At 44.9% G+C, this 22,979-nt stretch overlaps 1 protein-coding gene across 2 annotated transcripts in view; it reads left to right on the top strand.

Moving 5' to 3' along the window:
* The window catches only part of CEMIP (cell migration inducing hyaluronidase 1), a 172,571-nt gene that overhangs the window by 97,556 nt on the left and 52,036 nt on the right, over positions 1 to 22,979 (top strand). For both annotated transcript variants that reach the window (XM_017886830.1, XM_017886831.1), the window contains 9 exons: positions 1,705 to 1,851; positions 2,704 to 2,842; positions 3,891 to 4,127; positions 7,239 to 7,418; positions 10,761 to 10,831; positions 11,788 to 11,883; positions 12,559 to 12,680; positions 18,113 to 18,245; positions 19,024 to 19,215. In XM_017886830.1, the coding sequence (XP_017742319.1) occupies positions 1,705 to 1,851; positions 2,704 to 2,842; positions 3,891 to 4,127; positions 7,239 to 7,418; positions 10,761 to 10,831; positions 11,788 to 11,883; positions 12,559 to 12,680; positions 18,113 to 18,245; positions 19,024 to 19,215 (1,317 nt within the window). The remainder of the gene's footprint in view (positions 1 to 1,704; positions 1,852 to 2,703; positions 2,843 to 3,890; positions 4,128 to 7,238; positions 7,419 to 10,760; positions 10,832 to 11,787; positions 11,884 to 12,558; positions 12,681 to 18,112; positions 18,246 to 19,023; positions 19,216 to 22,979) is intronic.

Below are 22,979 nucleotides of genomic sequence, written 5' to 3'. Positions count from 1 at the left end.
GGGAGGCCTCACAATCATGGTAGAAGGCGAAAGGTACATCTTACATGGCAGCAGACAAGAGGAAATGAGAATGAAGTAAAAGGTGATTCCCCTGATAAAACCATCAGATTTCCTGAGATGTATTCACTTCCATGAGAACAGTATGGAGAAAACCGCCCCCATGATTCAATTATATCCCACTGGGTCCCTCTCAAAACACATGGGAATTGCGAGAACTACAATTCAGGTTGAGATTTGGGTGGGGACACAGCCATCATATCATGCACTGAAGCCAGAGTTCCTCCCAGGGTTTGTGGCATCCTCTTTGCTTGAGAGACACAGCTTCTCCTAGACTCCCTTCTTCAGGGCCTGACCTGTGAGCTTGCTTCCATTCCTTCCAGTACCTGCCCCAGAGTTTCTCATCTGAAACCTTGCCCTGCCATGAGCTTAGCTGCACGTCAGCTTCCCGCCTCCTCACCACCACTCCGGGTTATTTTGAAAGCTACTGTTTCATACTTCACACCCTTCTGGTCACAGAAAAAAAAAGGGCACCGGGGCTTGTTCTCGGAGCCAGTTCATTCTCATCTTGTTTTGTCCATTGTCTCTTCCCACCTGTTTGCCTCTGAATTTTCCGTGCTATTGATGGAGATTGTTCCAGTCTCTGTGACAGCACCAGTCCTCCTCACTCAAGCCTTGTTAGCCATGTGAACAGAGACTTCTTCCTGTGCTTCTACAGAGGTCAGGGAGAAGTGCCTCTGCAATACCCACCCCAGGTCTTTTTAGACTCAACTAAACATATCAGACTCATTAGGTGACCACATGTCACACTGGTCATCAGACTCCTTTGGAAAATATAGAATGGGAAACACAGATGCCATCAGAGCAGCATCAGGCTCCTCTCTTCCATGGGAGTGGTCCTGGCAGCCTTCCAGACAGCCATCCAGAAGCTGTTGTCTTTGGTTCTCCAGGTGACAGCTCAGGTGAAAGGAAATAAGACTGTAATTGGACAAGTGTGGAAACCACTGTGTCTTAGAAGCCTCATGCCCCACTGGAGCCAGTAGCAACTCCATAGATGTAACTTTCAGGGTTCTTGCAAAATGTCCCATTATAAGAGTCACTGCACTCAGGGAAGCCTACAGTGTGACATCTCCACCACATATAAATATAAACTATAGTTTCTCCCAGTTTAGATGACATTCACCAATCAGGGGTCACTTTGTTATAAACAATGCTGCTAGGTAACAATTTATATAATATTGTCTTTCTCAGGTTTCCAGGGGAACAGAGCTAGAAAATTAACCAAAGGTCTAATTCTCATGCAGAAAGGGAAAGAGCTTTATTAGCTATTCAAATGTTGCTTTCCAGAAGACAGAATATCTTGGAATCTGAGTAGTCTGGGTAAATCATCGCATAACTTCAGAGCTTGGAATGTCCTGAGAAGCCATCTATCTACCCTTTATTTTGTAAATGGGGAAACTGAACCCAGAAAAGGGAAGTGACTTATTCACAGATATGTGATGAATTCATGCAAAATATATGACTGGTCCCCAAGGTTCCAGCCTCCTATGTCAGGAGGTTTCTCAGCTCTCTAAGGTCTTTCTTTTAGCTCTAACAGAGAAGAGGCAGGGGCCTTAAAGATGCATGGGAGTCCCCCTTTTGGCCTGTAGCATTCTTGCTTGGTGAGGTTGGTAGATGGGAGCAGTGACATCTCTCTGTCCTTGGCAGTGGCTGCTGGGTGCCCTGACCAGAGCCCTGAGTTGCAACCCTGGAACCCTGGCCATGACCAAGACTACCATGTGCATATCGGCCAGGGCAAGACATTGCTGCTCACCTCTTCTGCCACAGTCTATTCCATCCACATCTCAGAGGGAGGTAAGCCTATCTCTCTCTGCTGCTCCCTCTTCCCTCCACTGCCTCACAACTTAGCAGATAGGATGCAGGTTGCCATGAGCTCAGATGGACAGAATAAACATCACATGCTTTGGGTTCATGTTGGCATTTGGTTGTTTGAGATAACCGTCAGTTCTGAGCTGTTAGGAATGGCTTGTCGGAGGTCCAATCTTAGTGAAAGGAGCATTTATAGAGGAAACTCCTTATTGGTGTTTTGAGTAATTCTGCTTATCTTACCTTTAGAGGCCTGGTCATTGAATGCAGTACATGCAGTGATGGCATTTGAGCAGACAGACATTATTTACACATTGTAAAGCAGAGAGCATAGAAAAGGAATTACAGCCAGCCCTCTGTATCTGTGGGTTCTGCTCATGAATTCAACCAATCCCAGATTGAAAATATTCCAGAAAATTTGCACCTGTACCGAACATGTACTGACTTTTTTCTTCTCATTATTTCCTAAAAATACAGTTTAATCATGATTTATACAGTATTTACATTGAATGAGGTATTATAAGCAATCTAGAGATGATTTCAAGTATATGGGAGGATATGCATAGGTTAGATGCAAATATGCAAATACTATGCCATTTGAACCAGGGACTGGAGCGTTCATGGAGTTTGGTATCTGTGGGAGGTGCTGGAACCAATTCCCTTCAGATACTGAGGGATGACTGTACTTGTAAATACACCAAGCAGAGAAATGTTTGGAAGATGTGCCTTTTTGCCTGTCCCAGTGAGATGGGGGGTGCTTAGGGAGTCTGCCCTTGGCTCTGATATAACCTTACCCTTAACATTGTGTTATTAAAACCTCCCCCAATGCTACCTCTTCAGGCAAGCTAGTCATTAAAGACCACAATGAGCCAATTGTTTTGCGAACCCGGCACATCCTGATTGACAACGGAGGAGAGCTGCATGCTGGGAGTGCCCTCTGCCCTTTCCAGGGCAATTTCACCATCATTTTGTATGGAAGGTGCGTAGATCACTCCTACAGATCAAATGCCACCCGTGGATCTGACAAGAGGGAGGCTTTCCAAGACAGAGAGAGAGGCAAGAGGGCAAGACTTGCCTGTAAGATAGGAATCATTCTGTCCTGCCAGATGGGGATCATGAACAAGACAGACATGGTGATTTGGGAGAGCTGAAGTCCATGAGGCATGTTATTTATAGTGGCCTGGATGCTATACTTGTTTTAGAGACGGGTCTGCCAGCCTTTCAGCTACCTTCCAATCATATCATGTTCAGGGAGGCTCTGCAAGTGTTTATATAATAGGCTACGATGGACAAGATACAGGAAAATTCCAGGTGGTACTTGCTCCCTGGCTGTGTTCCCTCTTTAAACAATTGAGAGTGCTAAGAAGTGAGAGCCAGGAATGCACAAGGGTATGCAGTTCATGTCCAGGTGATTCCGCGTCTGATATGGACCAAAATATAAAACACTTAAACTGAATGAAAGACGTGCCAACCTGTGAACTAATAATTGGCACTTCTGCTTGGCCCTGAGAGCTTTATTTTGGTCTGGCTTAGGAAGATTGGGTTGCTAATGTTTTTGTTGTTATTGTTGTTGTTGCTTTGAGATGGAGTCTTGCTCTGTGGCCCCGGCTGGAGGGCAGTGGCATGATCTCAACTCACCACAACCTCTGCTTCCTGGTTCAAGCAATTCTGGTGCCTCAGCCTCCCAAACAGCTGGAACTACAGGCATGTTCCACCACACCTGGCTGATTCTTATATTTTTAGAAAAGATGGAGTTTCACCATGTTGGCCAGGCTGGTCTTGAACTCCTGACCTCAAGTGATCTGCCCGCCTCGGCCTCTCAACGTGCTGGGATTACAGGCATGACCCACCATGCCCTGCCGCTAGTGTTATTTTTACTGACCTTAGGTGATAAAAGTGTAACTGGTTCTATGATGGCTATGGTGGGGAGTCAGGGAGCTGAGCTGTGACTCCTAGGTTCCCTCTGAGTTCAGTATCCAGTAAAAGAGATGTGTCAGCCAACTTTGGGGAGCTGTTTTCTCTTGCAGGGCTGATGAAGGTATCCAGCCAGATCCTTACTATGGTCTGAAGTACATTGGGGTCGGTAGAGGAGGCACTCTTGAGTTGCATGGACAGAAAAAGCTCTCCTGGACATTTCTGAACAAGACCCTTCACCCAGGTGGCATGGCAGAAGGAGGCTATTTTTTTGAAAGGAGCTGGGGCCACCGTGGAGTTATTGTTCACGTCATCGACCCCAAATCAGGCACAGTCATCCATTCTGACCGGTAAGGTTTGCCTTCACTTAAACGTATACTCATTCATTCAAAGTACGCTTATTGAGTGTGCTTCCTGGCCAGGTGCTGCTCTAGGTGCTGGGAGAACAGCATGAATGAAACAGACGGAAATCCCTGCCTTCAAGGAGTTCTGTCCTTCCCCAGGTGTTGGCCCAATGATGCTGTATTGAAGAGGAGCAAGCATACACACATACGTATACATAACGTGGTTTCAGATTGTGATAATTGGTAGTAGGTGGGAAAAAAGACAGAGATGCTAGAGTGTAACTAGGGAAGACCACTTTGGATAGGGTGGTCAGGGAAGGGCAGTGTAAGGACGCAACATGTGAGCTGAGAAATGAAGGGTGAGGCTATGTCAGGGAAAGAGTGTTCAAGAGAGAGAACAAGTGCAGAAGGCCAGAGGTATGAAAGGGCATGACATTCTCAAATGAAGGAAACGCCATTAGAGTGGTGGGAGCACTGCGAGTGGCGCAAGAGCAGCACACAGTCACTTGGGAGTTACAGATGGGGATGGGACAGGACCTCGGAGGCCACGGTAAGGAGGTGGGTTTTCTTCTAAGTGGGATGCAAAGTCACTGAAAGGCATTAAGAAGAGCGTGAGCTGATTTAAAAGAACTTTCTGGCTGCTATGTAGAGAATGGTTTTAATTGTGGAGGCAAAAGCAAACACGGTGCAGGGGGTTAGGAAGCTTCTGCTGTGGTCTAGGCAAGACATGGCAGTGGTGAGACCCAAAAGGAATGACGGTTAGTGGATGTACCTGTGAGACGTTTGGAAGGCAGCATGGGCAGGTGTAAGCTGGCAGATTCTGCCAAGGCTGGACCTGCCCTGCAATCCCAGGGGCTCTCATCCTGGCCCTTCAGAGGGAAGGACAGAGGTGTGGTAGACAAGCAGAGACAGAGCTATCCTGGGGCTGCTCGGGGAGGGAGACAGGCATTCCTCAAGAACAGGGCCCAAGCTGTGGGTGTCACCATGAAGGCAGCAGGAGCCAGCTGTGGTCAGGGACAGGGTAGGCAGGAGCTGAAGTGCCTGCTGGTGCTCAGAGACACCCAACATTGCTGGTAAACATTAGTACCTTTAATAGTCACTGGACTTTCTCCCCACAAAACACTGTTCATCACTTTACCTGTCAAATATGCTTCAATCTTCATCAAAATTCTGTGAGGCAGGTTCTGTTATTATCCACCTTATACACATGAAAGCACTGAGGCTCACGGGCTAAATTTACTCAGTCACAAGGATGGAAAGTGTAGGAGATGGGATTCAAACCCAGGTGTGCCTGTATTGCCTCCATGGGCTGCCTAGTGACAGCCATTTGCCTTGCCCTGAGACTGAGCAAGGTTGAGCCCACAGGAAACAGCTGACGCCTTGATTGACACAAAGTATGTCAGGGAGCCCCTGCCTTCATACTAGAGAGGATGGCCTCTTCAATTGTGTGCTGATCTTTTTGGTGCTGTTTCTTAAGTACAACACTGTTACTTGCAGAGATCCAACTTAAAGTTTATTTACTGATCTGTTAATGAGAAGTGATCTGGACAGATGCTGTGGAGATGGCAAGGACAGAATGTCTGTTCCGAATATCTTTTGCCTAAAGTATGTGTTGGAGATCTCAATAATCTGATAGATGAATGTGTATGAGTAAAGATATTAATAAGCACACACGCTCGCACAGACACACACACACACGTAAATGCAAGCATAAGTCATCTGAGAAGGTCACTCAGAGAAGCAGGAACTTAGGTCAGCTCTTGAAAGGTAGTAGGTGTTTGATCAGGTAGAGAAAAGGTGGGAAGGAATGATGAAGACAGGAGTGGGTGGGTGAGGTGGTCACTGAGAAGCACTAGGCTTGTAGCAGGAGCTTCCTGGGGAAGGTCAGCGGAGGGTGAGAGCTTAGGTGGGACTGGACCAGATTGTGCCACAGTTAGAAACAAGTGTGAGGACCCAGGAGCAGCTATCCAGCTACCACTGGTACCAACATTGTTTTTCTTTTCCAAAAACCTCCTTAGATTACTTTTCCAGATTCATTTTAGAACTGTTTTCCTTAAGTTCCAAGACATATTCTTTAGGAATTTCCACTGTAATTGCATAAAATCTTTATCCTTACATGGGGAAGAGTTTGAATCATTACAAAATTGTGTCTTTGCTTTGTAAATTATTTTCACCAGGAGTATAGATTTTTGTGTGTGATTTGTATTTCATGGATATTTTATGTGCATGAGGGTAGGTTATCAGTCAATTTGGAGATTATTAGTTCTTGCTCTTATAAGAGATCTGCTGTCTAACATTGCACGATACTGTACGGTACACTTAAAATTTTAAGAGGGTGGATCTCAACGTAAGTGTTCTTACCACAATAAAGTAAAATAATTTTTACTTTATTAAACTATTAAATTAATTTACTTTATTAAAATTTATTAAATTAATAAAGTAAAAATAATTTTTAAAAAGTAAACAGGAGAAAATAACAATGCAACAACATTTACAATACTCAAATGTTATATGACTGCTACTGTGTGAATCAAGATTACATTTTAATGATTCTAAGATACATTATCATAAGAATCATTAACAGGTCAATAAATAAACTTTAAGTTGGATCTCTGCAAGTAACTCTCTGCAAGCTGCTCTAGGGGTGGGAGAAGGGATTTCCAAGAATTCTAGGACTGGTGTTTTAGTCTGGATCAGAGATATAAATTCCTAATGACCTAGCTATCTGAACTATCTCCTAAAGTCAGGCTCTTGCAAGAGGCATGATCCTCTGCCTCCAGGATGAAAAGGGAACATCAAAAGGCCTAGACCTCAAGTATGTGACCCACTCAACATCCTGGAGCTTGAAGTCTTCACTGCTGCAATCATTTCTTTGGCATTTTACTTAGCGAATGAACATTATGGTCAAGTCATAGCCCTTCTTCTTGGCTATCCCTGTATGGTATGCAAAATAACGAAACATGCTTGCTCTTTAAAGAAAAGGCTTCCTTCTTTAAGAATTGTAGCCCTGGGATCATCGGATAGCATGTTAGTTGTTGCAGCACAGACATGTGCTTAGAGTTCTCTGTTTTGGCGTCTGTCAAGACTATTCAGATCTCTTCTCTCTGCCCTTTTTAGGTTTGACACCTATAGATCCAAGAAAGAGAGTGAACGTCTGGTCCAGTATTTGAACGCGGTGCCCGATGGCAGGATCCTTTCTGTTGCAGTGAATGATGAAGGTTCTCGAAATCTGGATGACATGGCCAGGAAGGCAATGACCAAATTGGGAAGCAAACACTTCCTGCACCTTGGATTTAGGTACTGCCCCTCACTTCAGCTTCCACTGGGCTCTGGAATATTGAAGCCACCCTATCCCACTGAGAATTTACCTTTCCCATCTCCCCTCCCCATAGCCGTACCATCCTAAATGACCTGGTAGATACAGGCATTTGCATTTGACATCTGCATTTGGCATATTTGGGAATTGTTCTTAAAGAAAGCTTGTTTTTTCTTACAAGCATAGTTCACTCAAAAAACACAAAAGCTCTGTGTTTATATGAACTCATTCATTCAGCCAGCCACTTACAAAATACTAAGTGAGTATCTACTGTGTGTAAGAGCCATGCCTCCAATGCACAACTAATATTCATTTTCCCTTTCTTTGGCAAAGGGATCATGTCATGGCTTGGGGATTGGCAGATAGTTTTTCAAAGATTATGTGAAATGCTTCTGCTGAGGCAAATGCCCAAGGAGAAGCAGCCCTTTGACATGTTCTAGTGTGTGTTTTGTTTGCCTTGGAGTGCAGCATCATGCCTGACATTGGCATGCACACACATTGGCACCAAGAGGATGCTACTTGCCCCATAGTAAACACATCTTTTACAAAAAGTTTAATTTAATTTAAAGTTCTGGGATGCATGTGCAGGATGTGCAGGTTTGTTACATAGGTAAACATGTGCCGTGATGGTTTTCTGCACCTATCAACCCATCACCGGGGTATTAAGCCCAGCATCCATTAGCTATTTGTCCTGATCCTCTCCCTCCCTCTGCCCCCGCCCCTGCCAGGCCCCAGTGTGTGTTGTTCCCCTCCCGGTGTCCATGGTAAGCATGCCTTTTCATCATGTTGAATCAAATCTCAGCTCAGTGGAAAGTTGAGGTTATCTGTCCCACGGCTGCTTAGAGATTATGATGCTCCCCACATCAGCTTCCTGCATCTGGGAGCAAGATCAGAGGGAAGCCAGAGACTTTTCTGGGCTTGGAGCAAAGCAATTTTGCTGGCTGGGCAGAAATTCCCTGGGCAAGGGAGGAGTGCTCCAGGTTCCAGAGTGCATTCTCCGACAGCCCAGAGACTACTTCTTCTGGATGGGAAACTCAAGCAGGAAACTTAAGCAGCCAAAGATGACAGTGATACCTTGGCATTGCAAGTCTCCTTTGTTATCAAACACTAAGTGCACTTCCATTCTGTTGTTTTATAAACCAAAAGGCCAGTTTATTAATTTACAGTGAGAGTTAGAAACACCAGGAAGCTGACTACTTAGGGCCTCAGCAGAAGACGAAAGTGGCTAAGGGCCCAAGATCTGGCATCCAGTGGCCTGAGTTTGAGTCTGGATTGCACCTCCTAGGAGGTGTGACTGCGGGCAAGTGACTCATTCTCTTTGCCTGGTCCTGAGTCTGTAAAATAGGATATACCAGCAGCTATCTCAAAGGACTATGGGACAATTAAATGTGATAATATGAGCAAAATATTTTTCATTATGTCTGGCACAGAATAAACACTCCATAAATGTTAACAACTATTTTCTCCTTATAATCAAGAGCCACTGGAAAGATGGGCACTCGCCATCTTTTGCTAGGGCGGTTCACATGGGCAGAGGAGATATGTAGGCAGGAATTACATGTCCACACCTCATTTGTATAGAGACATTCTTTGAGTGATAAACTTAAAGCATCGAAAATCAGTAGGAGAACTGAAACTTGGACCCTTCATTTGTTCACACATTCAGGAAATGATTATTGAACACATACTGGTGGGAGGTACTCGGTTAGACCAGGTGTCCTGAGCTCTCGGGGGAAGGTATGAATGGAAATTGGTGACGGGGCATGAGAGAGCAACAGAGCGGGCAAGTGGAGTTTAGTGCAGATGAACACATGAGGATGAGACCAAGAAAGTTCCCATAGAGAGATCAGCAGCTTCGGAGGCCCAGGGGCAAAAGTATGCCTCTCCCAAAGAAGGTGGGGATGGTCAGGCAGTGGTAGTATATGAGAGAGGGCAAGGGATGAGAGGTGAGGCTGGAGGAGGGCGGGAGCAGAGGACCTTTGATTCTGTGCCAAGGAGCTTGGATTTTATCCAAAGGGCAATGGGGAACTACTGAAGGATTTAAGCAGGAAAGTGGACAGTCAAATCCCCAACCTCAGTTAAACACCATTCAATAGTGACTCATTTTCCAAGACAAGAGATCAAAACAAGAATAATGAGAGCTATTCAGCACCAAAATCGATTGATGGCTTATAGTAAGAGAGGGCTGCTGTAGGAAAGGAAAACCTCTTTCCTTCTACTCTTCTAAGTTCTTGGCTGGAGCACCTGCAACAAATCACTGATTAACAGGAGAAAAGCACACAAATGTAGTAAGTTTTACACAACACAGGAGCCTTCATAAGGAAACAAGGACCCAAAGAAACAGTTAAACCTGAGTGTCTGTACACGAAGTTTGATGAAGTGGAGAGCTGTGGGAAAATGTGGTAGGACAAGGGGCTTGAGTTACGCACAGTAAACAGGGGAAACTTAGCAAGGTCTCTGTTCCTTCAGCTTCCTCTTGGCTTCCTTCTGTGTTTGGGGATAAGGATGATCTTTTTCTCAGAATAAGGAAGGCCCTCCCACATAAAGGTCTAAGACCTGCTTCAGGGGAAAGTTAGAAACTCCTTCCTGCCATTTCACAAATTCCTTGAGCTTGAAATATTCAATATGCCAAGTTGCCATTTTGGGGGGTAGCATGTCCTGAACCCCATTACTGCGTTAGGCATTATGCAAAATGCCTAAAACAAAATGGGGTAAGAAAACCTTCCTGCCCTAAAGCAGCACATGCTTTCATGGAGGAAAGATGGACGTACAATTTTTGAAAACCTTAAACCATTTTTTGCTTCCCTCCCCATTAAGAAGAGAGACTTCTCTCCTTTCCACGGCCCAAGGCAGATGGCTAGGGTAGTCAGTCACATTAGCCTCTGGTATTTTCCTCAAGTTCAACTCTAGGGGAGCTGAGCATGAGAGAAATAACCTTTCTCTCTTGGAACATGTTTTCCTGAAGGTATCCAAGCACTTGCTTCAGGACACAATTGAGCTTGGCGGGAGGTATGGTAGGTCTGTTGGCTTGTTTGTTTATTTGTGATTCATACTCCCATCTCCTGCCAGAATGGAGCTGAAGAGACTCACAGGGAGCAAACATCAGGCAGGCCAGCGAGCGAGGAAGCCCAGAGGAGTGCTTGCAAAGAAAGGTGCTGCTTCTGGAGAAGAGAAGCCCAGCAAGTGAATGAATTTCCCCCAAACAGCAGGGAGGGACCCTCTTCCACCTGATGCTGCTTCAACTCTGCTCCATCCCCCCACACCCTGTGCAGGTTCAGACTTGTGCAGAGCTTTACTTTTTGTTATTTGTTTCTTTTTTTCAGACACCCTTGGAGTTTTCTAACTGTGAAAGGAAATCCATCTTCTTCAGTGGAAGACCATATTGAATATCATGGTAATACATAGCTGGCTGGAGGCCTGATTCCCTCCAGTGTCTCTCTGACCAAGAGGTGCAGGGCATTTCTGAACAGCTCACTTGTCTCTGAGCATGATTGTCCAGCTCCCAATGCCTAGATGAGTGAGTAGCCGCTTAACTGGCCACCTTACATGGAAGTGGCAAAGGCCAATGCTGGCCAAAGACCCATCACTTGCGATAATATTTACCTTTTCATGGAAATCTTCATTGACTTAATCTAAAACCTAGAATTGGCATAGAAAAGATAAGAACGGAGATAGAGCCAGCAGGGTTGGTACTTTAAGAGCTAAAACGAGGCCGGGTGTGATGGTTCACGCTTGTAATCCCAGCATTTGGGAAGGCTGAGGCGGGTGGATCACTTGAGATCAGGAGTTCGAGACCACCCTAGCCAATATGGTAAAACCCTATCTCTACTAAAACACGAAAAAAAAAAAAAAAAATTAGCCAGGCATAGTGGCGGGAGCCTGCAGTCCCAGCTACTTGGGAGGAGGTCACACCACTGCACTCCAGCCTGGGTGACAGAGAGAGACCCCGTCTCAAAAAAATAAAAAATAAAAGTAAAATTAAAAGAGCTAAAACAACACTTTAGATGGGTTTTCAGGACACAGTGGTAGCCTTCTTTGCCCAGCAAAGGCTGCGGGAAGCACTGCAGTTCTAATGCCAAGGAAGAATTCAGACCGTGAGACATGCTAGAGTTCTACAGTCTGAATTTGTTGGGAGGCTGAAACTAAACTGTCAAAACTGAAGCAAAAGAATGGATAATAATCTGCTTCCCAAGTGAATGAATGTCCTGATTTTCTTTTATCTACTTAAAAAAAATTTTTAAAGAACTGAGTCAATGTCCATGTGTGTAGGGGGATTTCCTTGCCTTGGAATCATAGCTTTTTTAATTTGGGGGTCTGTCCAGCTCCTAAAGGGTCTGGTTTCTCTGACAGGACATCGAGGCTCTGCTGCTGCCCGGGTATTCAAATTGTTCCAGACCGAGCATGGAGAATATTTCAATGTTTCTTTGTCCAGCGAGTGGGTTCAAGGTGAGGAGTTTCAGACAATTTGGTGACCCCTAAGAGTGGGATAGAAGACCAGAAATCACTGTCTTTTGCAGAACTAGGATTTATCTCTTGTACCAGTAGGACCACTTTAATTTTTGCAGAATCAATTAAAAATGTGCAACCAAATATTGTCTTTAATTAGTCAAGCCACTTTAGCCCATAGCCCAGAAGGATGTTGTCCTCTGGCTAAGATTTCAGTTTCACCTCAGTTAGGGTCTGTGGCATTCAGCTTAGTTCACAGAATATCTTTGATGTGGCAGGCAATGGCACTGAACAGGAAATGCAGATAGGAATAGAATCTGCCCTTCAAAGAGCCCATACTCAAGGACTACAGAAAGCAGCAATCCTAGTTGCAGTCCTTGGATAATGGGTTTACAGACGGATTTTCTTTCTTTTCTCTTGGTTTATTTGCTTTTGCAATAACAGAGAATACAAATTGCTTTTATAAAAGTAAGAAACTCATTAAGAGAAACTCATTTTTTGATTAAAACGTGGGAGTGTAGGCAGATTGATTAGAGCCATCCATGCCCCAGCCTGGTGCAACCACAGACAGATAATATTCAGTTCCCATGGTGCTGAGGACGCTTGGAGACACAGAGTGTGACTTGCCCTCACAGGCAACCTCCTGTCTGACTGTGCTGTTTGCTTTCTGCCTAGATGTGGAGTGGACGGAGTGGTTCGATCATGATAAAGTATCTCAGACTAAAGGTGGGGATAAAATTTCGGACCTCTGGAAAGCTCACCCAGGAAAAATCTGCAATCGTCCCATTGATATACAGGTACCAAACTCACAGCAAAAATAGAACATAGAAATGTGTTGTTTTGAAGAGGACTCTATAGATCACAGACATTCTTGCCACTTGGGTGCTGTGATTCTCATGACCCTCCTGTGAGGTAGGTCAGTTAAAGAGTACTGTTCCCACTTTAGAGACTGAAGCAGAGGCTTACTATCTGCCCAAAAACCAGGGCTCAGATTCTCTCCTGGGTCCAGCTTCTGAGTTCCTTCTCTTTAACTTGCTTCTTCAGCCATGGCTGAGTGTGCCCCCACCACAGGGATGGGTTTGGCCTCCCCAGCCTCACTTCCCAGTCAATTTCCTTAGGGACCTTGAGTGCACAGGATGCAGCTAGGATTTGGGGTGCAGGCCAGGCCAGCCCAGATGTAGAACACACGCACGGCCTTATTCTCGACTGAGGTAAATCAAAGCCAGCATTCATAGAATGGACAGTGTTTGCTCAAAATCTTCATTGGAGTTAATTCCATCTGAAGGGGACCTTGATGTTCTCAGTTGGCCCCATCCATCAAGAAAGTGTTGAGTAAATACACAGCCCTCACCATTCACCAGCTGAGCCATTGGCATACTGGGCTTTGGGAACAACAGGAGAGACAGCAGAAATAGGCAAGGTAAATGAGATTTATTTCCTTATGCCCAGTCTCATTCCAAGACAAGATTTGAGGCTGCTTAAATGCTTGATAGAGAATTAGAAGTCATTTGATCTGGGCTCAGTGGATCATGGCTGTAATCTCAGCACTTTGGGAGGCTGTGGGCAGATCACTTGAGGTCAGGAGTTAGAGACCAGCCTGGTCAGTATGGTGAAACCCCTCTCGACTAAAAATACGGAAAAAAAAAATTAGCTTGGTGTGGTGGCGGGTGCCTGTAGTCCCAGCTACTCAGGGGTCTGAGGCAGGAGAATTGCTTAAAGCTAGGAGGTGGAGGTTGCAGTGAGCTGAGATCACTCCACTGTACTCCAGCCTGGGTGACAGAGCAAGACTCCGACTCCAAAAAAAAAAAAAAGGCATTTGAGAAAGGCCATTTCCGCCCATTTTATCCTCCTTCAGCCAATAAAAATAGCTACCACATTTGTACAACACTTTTTCCTAGAATATCAAAGCTCACGTCCCAGGTCAGCTCGAGTCCCAGGCCATCTGTCTGTGCTTTCACCCCGCCACACCAACCTGGTCAGAACGTCTGCCCTCTGTCTTGCATTGTAGGAAGGACCCCTTATCCAAGGGAGGAGCCTCTGTTCTGCACTTAGCAAAGGCTGAGGAAAACTTTCTCATAATTTGGCTAAGGCTCTTCCCTTCACATGGCTTCAATGTTATTGAGAAGGATTTACCCAGATTAAGTTTCAAGTTGCAGATTCTCCTTGGGTCCAACAGAATCAAAAGCACGGATCCCCACAGCACATTCTTTCCAGATTTAATTTTAATTTTCTCTCGTAACCTTGAATGTTCCAGTTTTAATTCTGAAATAGCCATAATCTTATCCCTCCAGTTCACTTGACCACAGGAAGTCTAGCTCTTTACCAACCTCCCCTCTCCAAATACTTCTGGAAATGCTCAAGGAATGCTTACATGGTCTACAAATCTTTCCCGGTGTTTGCTCCGCCAGTTGTCTGGCTCCAGACATTGTTGATTGGAAGACCACCTCTCGGTGCCAGGAAAACAGCATTCCTTAGATATTCTCCACTCTTGCATTTACTTTGCTCCCAGCACAGACACAGGCCCTTCCTTGAATGTCCCAAAACACAATTAAACCCAGGCTGAGAGCTCCGAAAGCCAAGACCCTTCATAGGGACCCAACCCTACACTCTATAGCTATTAGTCTGTTGCCATATTGCAAGGCCTAGTTTTCTTCCAATAAAAAGAGTTCCCTTGACAATACATTCCCCAAGTTCGAGTTCTCCATTATTTGAGGTTCAGAGAATAGAAGATCCAACAGCAGTGTGGTCCCCTTACTCAGAAGCTTAGGGATGTCTTCCCACAACGAAAGCATTCAGAACTCCCAATTCCCTAATAAGACCTTTGGCTTTTTCTTGGCAAAACCAAGGTCTATGGAGATGGTCATCTAAAAGGTAAGAGTCATGTGCCTCCAAGGGTGAATTCAAACCTCCATCTCTACCGACGAGAAGATGTTGCCAGGCTGGAGAGATGGGTCTTACTCCTAATTCTCGCTACCAATCTTTAATCAATGGTCATCCCCAGACTTAGCTAGAGCATCTCTTCATACTCATCAAAGGTAAAAATGGTGATGCAGAATATGCTCCTGGATGTTTCCAAGGCCAGAAAAACAAAGCCAGTCTTGTTTATGGTCACAAGAGGTGAGAGAAGCAGGATTTCCTCCTTTTTAGCAGGTGACAAACGCATCAGCCAAAAGCTAAATGACCTAGTTAATTAACCCAGGGAGAGACTAAGATGAAACAGAACTTCCCACATGCTCATTTTGCCACTATTGCAAAATGCAGTTTTTCTCTGGTCACCTGGTGCCTCTCACCTCCCCAGGCCCTGAGCTCTTATGTGCTCCTCTTCCTGCTTGTGTCTGCCCCCAGTGCCCAACTCTGTGTCATACACAGTGGGTCCCGGGATACCTGCCATGCACTGACATAGCCAGATCCTCTGGGCCAGGGAGTGTCAAGGACATTTGCAACCTAGGCAAGATTGGAGGAGGCAGGTTGGGAAGAAAGGGGAAGCAGCAAGACTGCACAGTTGACCTTAAGAAAAGCGTTTCCAAGATCTGATATTTTGTGATTCTGAAAAAAATAATAATAACAAAAACACATTGTTTCTATGTCTTGCCCTTCGTTCAGTTCTCCTTGGCTGAAAATTCTCTTGCCTCCCACCTTCTCTCTTAAAACCCAGCCACCCTTCGAGGCCAGTGGGATCTACTGGACTCAGATTTCTCTGGGGACGTCAGGCAGTCTGTGTGTTCCCCACAGCAGCTGGTGCAGTGGCTAGAGGTCGGCCTGATGCTAACGAAAACATATTTTGAAGTCAGAGAGATCTAAGCCTGCCAGAGAGATCACAGCTCTACCACTTGTGAGGTTTGGCATATCAGCAAGTGAGGTGCCCACAGTGCAAAATTTAAGGCAGCCCACTCCCTCCAGTGCCAACTCAATACTCGCATGACCCCAAGAGTGGGTGCTGCCTTAAATTTTGTGCCCTGGGTACCTCACTCACAGTCATGTTACTTAGTGCCTCAGTTTCCTCACAGTAAAAACAGGGCTAATAATTGTTTCCTCATGGGCATGATTTGTGGATTCAGTGCAGCGAAGTGTGCAAACTGAAAAGTGGCCCACACATTTTTTATTATTTAAAATTAATTTATTGGCCGGACACAGTGGCCCACGCCTGTAATCCAAGCACTTTGGAAGGCCAAGGTGGGTGGATCAATTGAGGTTAGGAGTTTGAGACCAGCCTGGCCAACCTGATGAAACCCTATCTCTACTAAAAATGCAAAAATTAGCTGGGTGTGGTGGCGGATGCCTGTAATGCCAGCCACTCGGGTGGCTGAGGTGGGAGAATCGCTTGAACCCGAGAGGTGGAGGTTGCAGTGAGTTGAGATGGCGCCATTGTACTCCAGCCTGAGCAACAGAGTGAGGCTCCATCTCAAAATAAATAAATAAATAAATAAATAAATAAATAAAATAAATAAAATAAAATAAAATAAAATAAAACAAAATTATTATTAGTTATAATATTGATAATTATTTTGTTACTAATTATTATTACCAGGAATAATAATAAACTCAAGTCTACTTAAAGATCTGTTTCTCTGAATGACGATGGATTCCCTTTTACTCTTCGTATCCAAAACTGAGATCATTCTTCAGGTTAGAAAAAGGAAAAAAAGAAAAAGCAGCAGAATTGAGTAAATGTTCTCCTGGAATTATTGTTGGATGTTGCACCTGGAAAAAATCTCCAGCTCCCTTCGATGATGTTTTCAGGCTCAGTTCTCAATCTTAGGGGGTCTCCCATTGAAGAAAATGCTAGCCTCAGGGGAAAACGTCAGGAGGCCGGAGGAGCTGTGCTTACCTTAACTGACCTTGAGCTTACATCTGAACCCCATCAGCGTTGACCTCCGTCTAAAAGCAAGTCTGCAACCCCTGTCTCTCTGGCTGCTGCGGAGACCTCCTGAGATAGTGGGTGTGAATGCGTTTTTGCAGAAAATGACTGAGTTTTAATCGTGGCTGAACTCACATCCATATGGCTCTTCTTCCAAGCCAAAGATAATGGATCTGCTGGGTTTAAAACAATGTTTCCTAAAAAGTCTCCTCTTTTTTTTTTTTTTTGATCGGCTATACTTTCCTTCCTTATTACCCCAGTCTGGTCCCTTTGGTCTCTATGCCAAAGATGACAGCAGCTACAGCCCTTGCTCTAAATTGCATGTCTTTGAATGATAGTCACGGTCAGGATGCAGACACACCCTGGCTCTGGGATGGGCCCCAGCTGGCAGGGATCGTGCCCTCCTGGGAGCCTGCTCCCTAAATTCTCCACCTGGCCTTGTGGCGGCTCACCAGCCAGCCCTCATCCATTGAGACCTCACTCTGTGCCAGGCCCTGGGCTGAATGCTGGGGACAAGGGGGCAAAAACCAGCTCCTTGCCCTCCCAGAGCCCATCATGTGGGAGGAGGCAGACATTTGAACAAAAGACATTAGGTGGCTTCCACCTTAGGGCAAGAGTGGATGGGGCTTAGAAGTGTTGCGTTGTAGTTACATAAATCTGGGTTCAAGTTTTAGCTCTGCCACCTACTGACTTTGTGATCCAGGGTAAGTGACTGAACTTCTCTGAGGATGAGTTTCCTTATCTGTAAAAGTAACGGCAGCCTCATAGTTTTGCTGTGAAGATGAAATGAGATAATATAGGTAAACATCTAGCTTTATAACTACACAAGTGATTCTCAAACTTTCTTGCCCATTAGAATCACCTGGGCAACTTTTAAAAGTCCAGATTCCATGCTGCACCTCAGACACAATCAAATCTGAGACTCCAAGGATGGGGACTGGGCATGAGTATTTTTTAAAGACTCCTCCCCAGGAGATGTGGAACCATGTTTGGCTTGTTGGCCACTGTTCATGGTGCTGGTAGTGGTGGTGCAAACTGTAAAAAGTGGCCAGCCCAGAGCCTAGAAGAGTGGTTACTTATTGTAGATGCTCCATAAAATGTTCACCCAGCCATAAGCAGTAGATCACTGGTTTCAATATTGAGTACTGTAGGACCTCAAGCCAGGCATTTATCTATTCCAAGACTTTAGGCTGTCTTTCTCATAACAAAAGTGATGGGGGCAATCATTGGGATAATCATCTCAGGCAGTTGTAAATAGTGTTGCAGCAGGGACAATTTTAGACCTCTGAGTATATGTTTAGAACATTAATCATCACCTTCCTTCTTTATAAAAAAAAAGGCTTTGCTCTGTAATTTCTGTGTCATTCCCAGGCCACTACAATGGATGGAGTTAACCTCAGCACCGAGGTTGTCTACAAAAAAGGCCAGGATTATAGGTTTGCTTGCTATGACCGGGGCAGAGCCTGCCGGAGCTACCGTGTACGGTTCCTCTGTGGGAAGCCTGGTAAGCAGCCCCTTGTCGGGGACACAGGGTTCGGTTCCTTGAACTGGCAGCCCCTTGTCGGGGACACAAGGCTCGGTGGCTTGAACTGGCAGCTATGCAGGCAACCTCCAGACATCTCAGTGAGACAGTACTCCCAAAGGAGAGCACTTTTGTGACACAGGAGCAGTGGGAGGATCCTTGGAGTTGGCAGAAGACAGCAGAACCCCACCCTGCCCATAAGCCTTTCAGGAAAGGGAAGGGCCTGGTCCAAGATAGTCAAGGTACAGATGGACAGAGCTGTCCTCCCCTGCAGAGATGTGCAGCTCTTTGCCTCTTTGGGTGCTATTATTTTAAACCCAGTTCCTAAGGTGCTTGTTAGAAGAGATTGGAAATGGTCGGGTTGTTCTCAGAGGCACTTGGCCATCTCCAGAAGGCAGTCATTAGGAATGAAAGTTTAGGGGGAGAGGTTTATGGCAACTGAAAATAATAGTTGAGAGGAACTATATTTGTTTTACATCTTGAGCAAAGTGGGTGGGGTGAGGCAGCCACATTTAACTCCAGCTAAGAAGTTAGTGGAAAATTCCTCTGCCCAGAGCTAATGAATGGCTCTTTTCTGGTAGGGTTTTTGTTGACTTCAAAAACCTTTACCAAGAGTGGGATGGAGCAAGCTAGTGATTTGGGTTTTGGATAGGCAAACCTGGCATTTAGTTATTTAGGGAGGGGAAGGGAAAAAAGAGATAGCCAAAAGTTTGCCAAGGGCAAAGGGCTTTATCTCAGTCTTTCCTGTTTTGGGTTACAGTGAGGCCCAAACTCACAGTCACCATTGACACCAATGTGAACAGCACCATTCTGAACCTGGAGGATAATGTACAGTCATGGAAGCCTGGAGATACCTTGGTCATTGCCAGTACTGATTACTCCATGTACCAGGCAGAAGAGTTCCAGGTTCTTCCCTGCAGATCCTGCGCTCCCAACCAGGTCAAAGTGGCAGGTAGGACTTTTACTAACCCCTTCGTAGACTGGATCAATCTGAAAATTGTTAGGCTTAAAGTAAAGTGAAGTTACAACAAATCTGTATCAGTCAGCTATGGCTGTAATAATGCTGCATAACAAAAAAAAATCTTAAAACCTCATGACAAGTCTTTATTTCTTACTCATGCATCTGCAGGTTGTCTAGGGTTCAGCTTCTCTAGACTGAGCCTGACTCCAGGCTGAGAGTTGGGTTCAAGTCACTTCCATATGACTCCCATTCTTCCCAAAACATGTTCTTCTCATGGGGAGGTTGCAAACTCCTAGTGGTGAGCAGAAACACAGAACTCTTAAGGCCTAGGCTCAAAAATGGCACATTCTCACACTCACATTTCACTGGCTAAAGTAAATCACATGGTAAAGCACAACACAAAGAGGCTAGGGAAGCATATATCTCTCATCAAGTCTGAGGGGGAAGAAGTGAATATTTGTTAGACAATTATTCAATCTACTACAAAATTTTAATCTCTTCTATCTGTGGGTTTGGGGTTTTCTTTTCTTCTCCTAAATCTTGATTTAGATATCCTGTAACTTATGTTGTGTGAGGTTACTGGAATCACAGATTGTTAAAGGTAAAAAGAGACTTCAAATATAATCCAGATCAATTATTCTTAGTAGGGGTAGTTATGTATCAATTAGACTTCTTTGATTGTAAGTAACAGAATCCAACTTGACTATCTTAAGCAAAACAGGAATTTATTGAGGGGCTATTCAACTTGGAGAACTAAAGGAAAAGCTGAATAACTAACCTCCAAAGGGCAGGGAACAGGGTAGCTTCTGGGATCTGGGTAGCAGGAACTAATGGACTGCATCCTTAAGGCATCATCTTTAAGAACCATGCTTAGGCCCTGGGACACAGTGCTCAAAACTCACCTTCCAGGGAGAGAGCATCTGCTTGGGCTGGTGGCTTGTGTGCTCACCCTTTGGCTAGGAAAGACAAAAACCATCAGTGAAAGTTCTTCTAAGACTGCATCAAAGGGATAAATGGCCATTCCCCAAAGGAAAATTAGTATGTATTACCAGAAGAAAGGGAAATCAACACATAAGGGGTGTTAAAAATATCAAATGCTACAGGACCATAGCACCTGGAGGAGTATTATAATATGGGACTGGGAGAAAGACCATGGATTGAGAAAGCATATCCAATATACTCACCATATCTACTATTTTGGAAACAAACCCACAGAACATAAAATTCAACATAATCTTTTTGGCTGCCTGAGATGTGCTTGTGGAAGAATCTGTGGTGGCAAAGTTTAAAAAATCCGAGAACATTGATGGAATTCAGTCCTCTTATCTCACTCATAGGGGAAGTGGACCCTAGAGGTCATGTGGCGGAGACAGTACACAAACAATGTGGCTGTGATGTCAGCGTGCCCACCTTACACTTCAGAACCTGAAAAAGAAGGCTTACGTGTTTTGGAGGCAGGTGGTAATTTGGTGAGTGTAGCTAAAGAGAGGGAAAGAAACAGCAGCTTGTGGGTAGAGGCCGAGATGACTAGACATTTGTTCCTCGACAAAGTAGCAGAGTCTGCTTTTTAAAATGACAGTGTTTGAACCCCTACATTATTTGCAAAAGGTTTTGGGGTATCTTACCATAAACACAAGTCCAAGTAAATCTGGCAACGAAGGTAAAAAAGATGGAAGGAGAATAAATTCAGCAAAACCAGAGGGGGAGGTGACTAAGATTAGCGGAAGAGCAGAAGATACTAAAATAGACAATAAACTTTATCTCTGAGCTCCTTGGCAGCCAGAGCAAAGAAAGAAACTTCACAAATTACTTAACTATCATCCACTGAAAGGAAGGCAACAAGGAGCCCAGAAGACCAAGAGGGACAACTTTCTCGTAGTTCTGAACCACTGAGGAATTTGCCAGCAGTAATGCTAGGAGCAGTTTTATGCAAAGATGCTGTCTGTGCAGCTATTTGCAGTTTGACTCCTAATAGTAAATTGGGACATGTTGTTGGTCACATTCTCTAAAGACGTTTTGAAGAAGACATTTTTGGCTTGGGTTTTGTTTGGCAGAGGCAGAATAGAATAAAGAATGTGGGCTTTGGAACCAGACATCCGGGATTTGGGTTCCAGGAATGCCAGTTTTTTGCTGTATGACCTTAGACAATTAAGTCATCTTCCTTTATGTCAGCTTCCTCATCTGTAAAATGGAGATAATGATCGTGACTACTTCATGGGATTATTGTGAGGATTAAAGGAGTTTGTATATGTGAGGCACTTATAATATTGCCTAGCACACAGTAAGTGCTTAATGAGTGTTAGCTCTTATTATTACCATTAGGTGTAATAATTTAGCAACTATGCTTAAAGATGGGAAAGGAGGAAGGGGCGTGGCTAACAGCAATTTATACCAATTCTGCTCCTTTTGTTGTAGTGAGAGGGAAACAAACTATTTCTATCATTATTATTATTGTTATTACTTTATAGAGACAGAGCCTCACTATGTTGCCCAGGCTGTTCTCAAAATCCTGGGCTCAAGTGATCCTCCCCGTTCAGCCCTCCCAAAGTGCCGGGATTACAAGCATGAGTCACCACACCTGGCTATCATCATTATTAATGAACACCCGAGGTCTGTCATAGGCCTGCAGCTATTTCTGTGCATGTCTCCAGTGCTTCAAGGTGTGAGTGTGCATGTTGCACACTTCCCCCACCCTTAGCCTGGGCAGGTGGCCTTGTCCCGCCCTTCCTCCACGAGGAGGTGGGCAGGAGCATTTCATCATGTATTCAACAAGCCATTAGAAAGCACATACAGGCCGGGCGTGGTGGCTCACGCCTGTAATCCCAGGACTTTGGGATGCTGAAGCAAATGGATCACAAGGTCAAGAGTTCGAGAGCAGCCTGGCCAGCATGGTAAAACCCCGTCTCTACTAAAAATACAAAAATTAGCCAAGCATTGTGGCTTGTGCCTATAATCCCAGCTACTCAGGAGGCTGAGGCAGGAGAATCGCTTGAACCTGGGAGGCGGAGGTTGCAGTGAGCCAGGATCATGCCACTGCACAGAGTGAGACTCTGTCTGAAAAACAAAAAAAAAAAGAAAGAAAGAAAGAAAGGGGAAGGAAGGAAGGAAGGAAGGAAGGAAGGAAGGAAGGAAGGAAGGAAGGAAGGAAGGAAGGAAGGAAGGAAGGAAGGAAACACATACAATGTGCCAAGCTTGCATACGGCATGGTGAGTAAGATAGACGTGTTCCCTGTCCTCAGGGAACCTGCAGTCCAGCAGTGAAGATAGATATCCACCAAAGTATTATTCCAATCAAAATATAATTCCAAAATAGAAAGATGACAACTGCTATCAAAGTGGGATATGGGAGGTGCTGGTAGTATAGAAAAGGGAGATTTGGCAAAGACAAACAGGCATGGGAGTCTTCCCAGAGGAATGAGTGACTGAGCTGAGACAGAATAGAAGCTACCTAGGGAGAAGTACTGCCAGAGGGGAACATAAAGTTGAGGGGTGCATGGTGTGTTCCAGCTACCAAAAGGCCAGAGTAGCTGAAGTGGAGAATGGGAGAGCTGCATGGGGCTCGAGAGAGAGGGCGGGGCCATGGTACAATTTGGGGCTTTATTCTGAGTGCACAGGGAAGTCACTGAAGGGCAGAAGCTTACTGGATTTCCCTTGGCAAGGAAAGACTGTCTAGATCTATGTTTATAGGAGGGTGTCAAGAGAAGCAAGTTCCTAATGATTGTTAAACCCTTCGGTCTTCACTGAATGACTATGTGT

The sequence above is a fragment of the Rhinopithecus bieti genome, unplaced genomic scaffold, assembly GCF_001698545.2.
Source record: "Rhinopithecus bieti isolate Rb0 unplaced genomic scaffold, ASM169854v2 scaffold_15087, whole genome shotgun sequence".
Taxonomy (NCBI): Eukaryota; Metazoa; Chordata; class Mammalia; order Primates; family Cercopithecidae; genus Rhinopithecus; species Rhinopithecus bieti.
The sequence above is the reverse complement of the archived record's forward strand: the minus strand, read 5'-3'. Positions and strand labels throughout refer to the sequence as shown.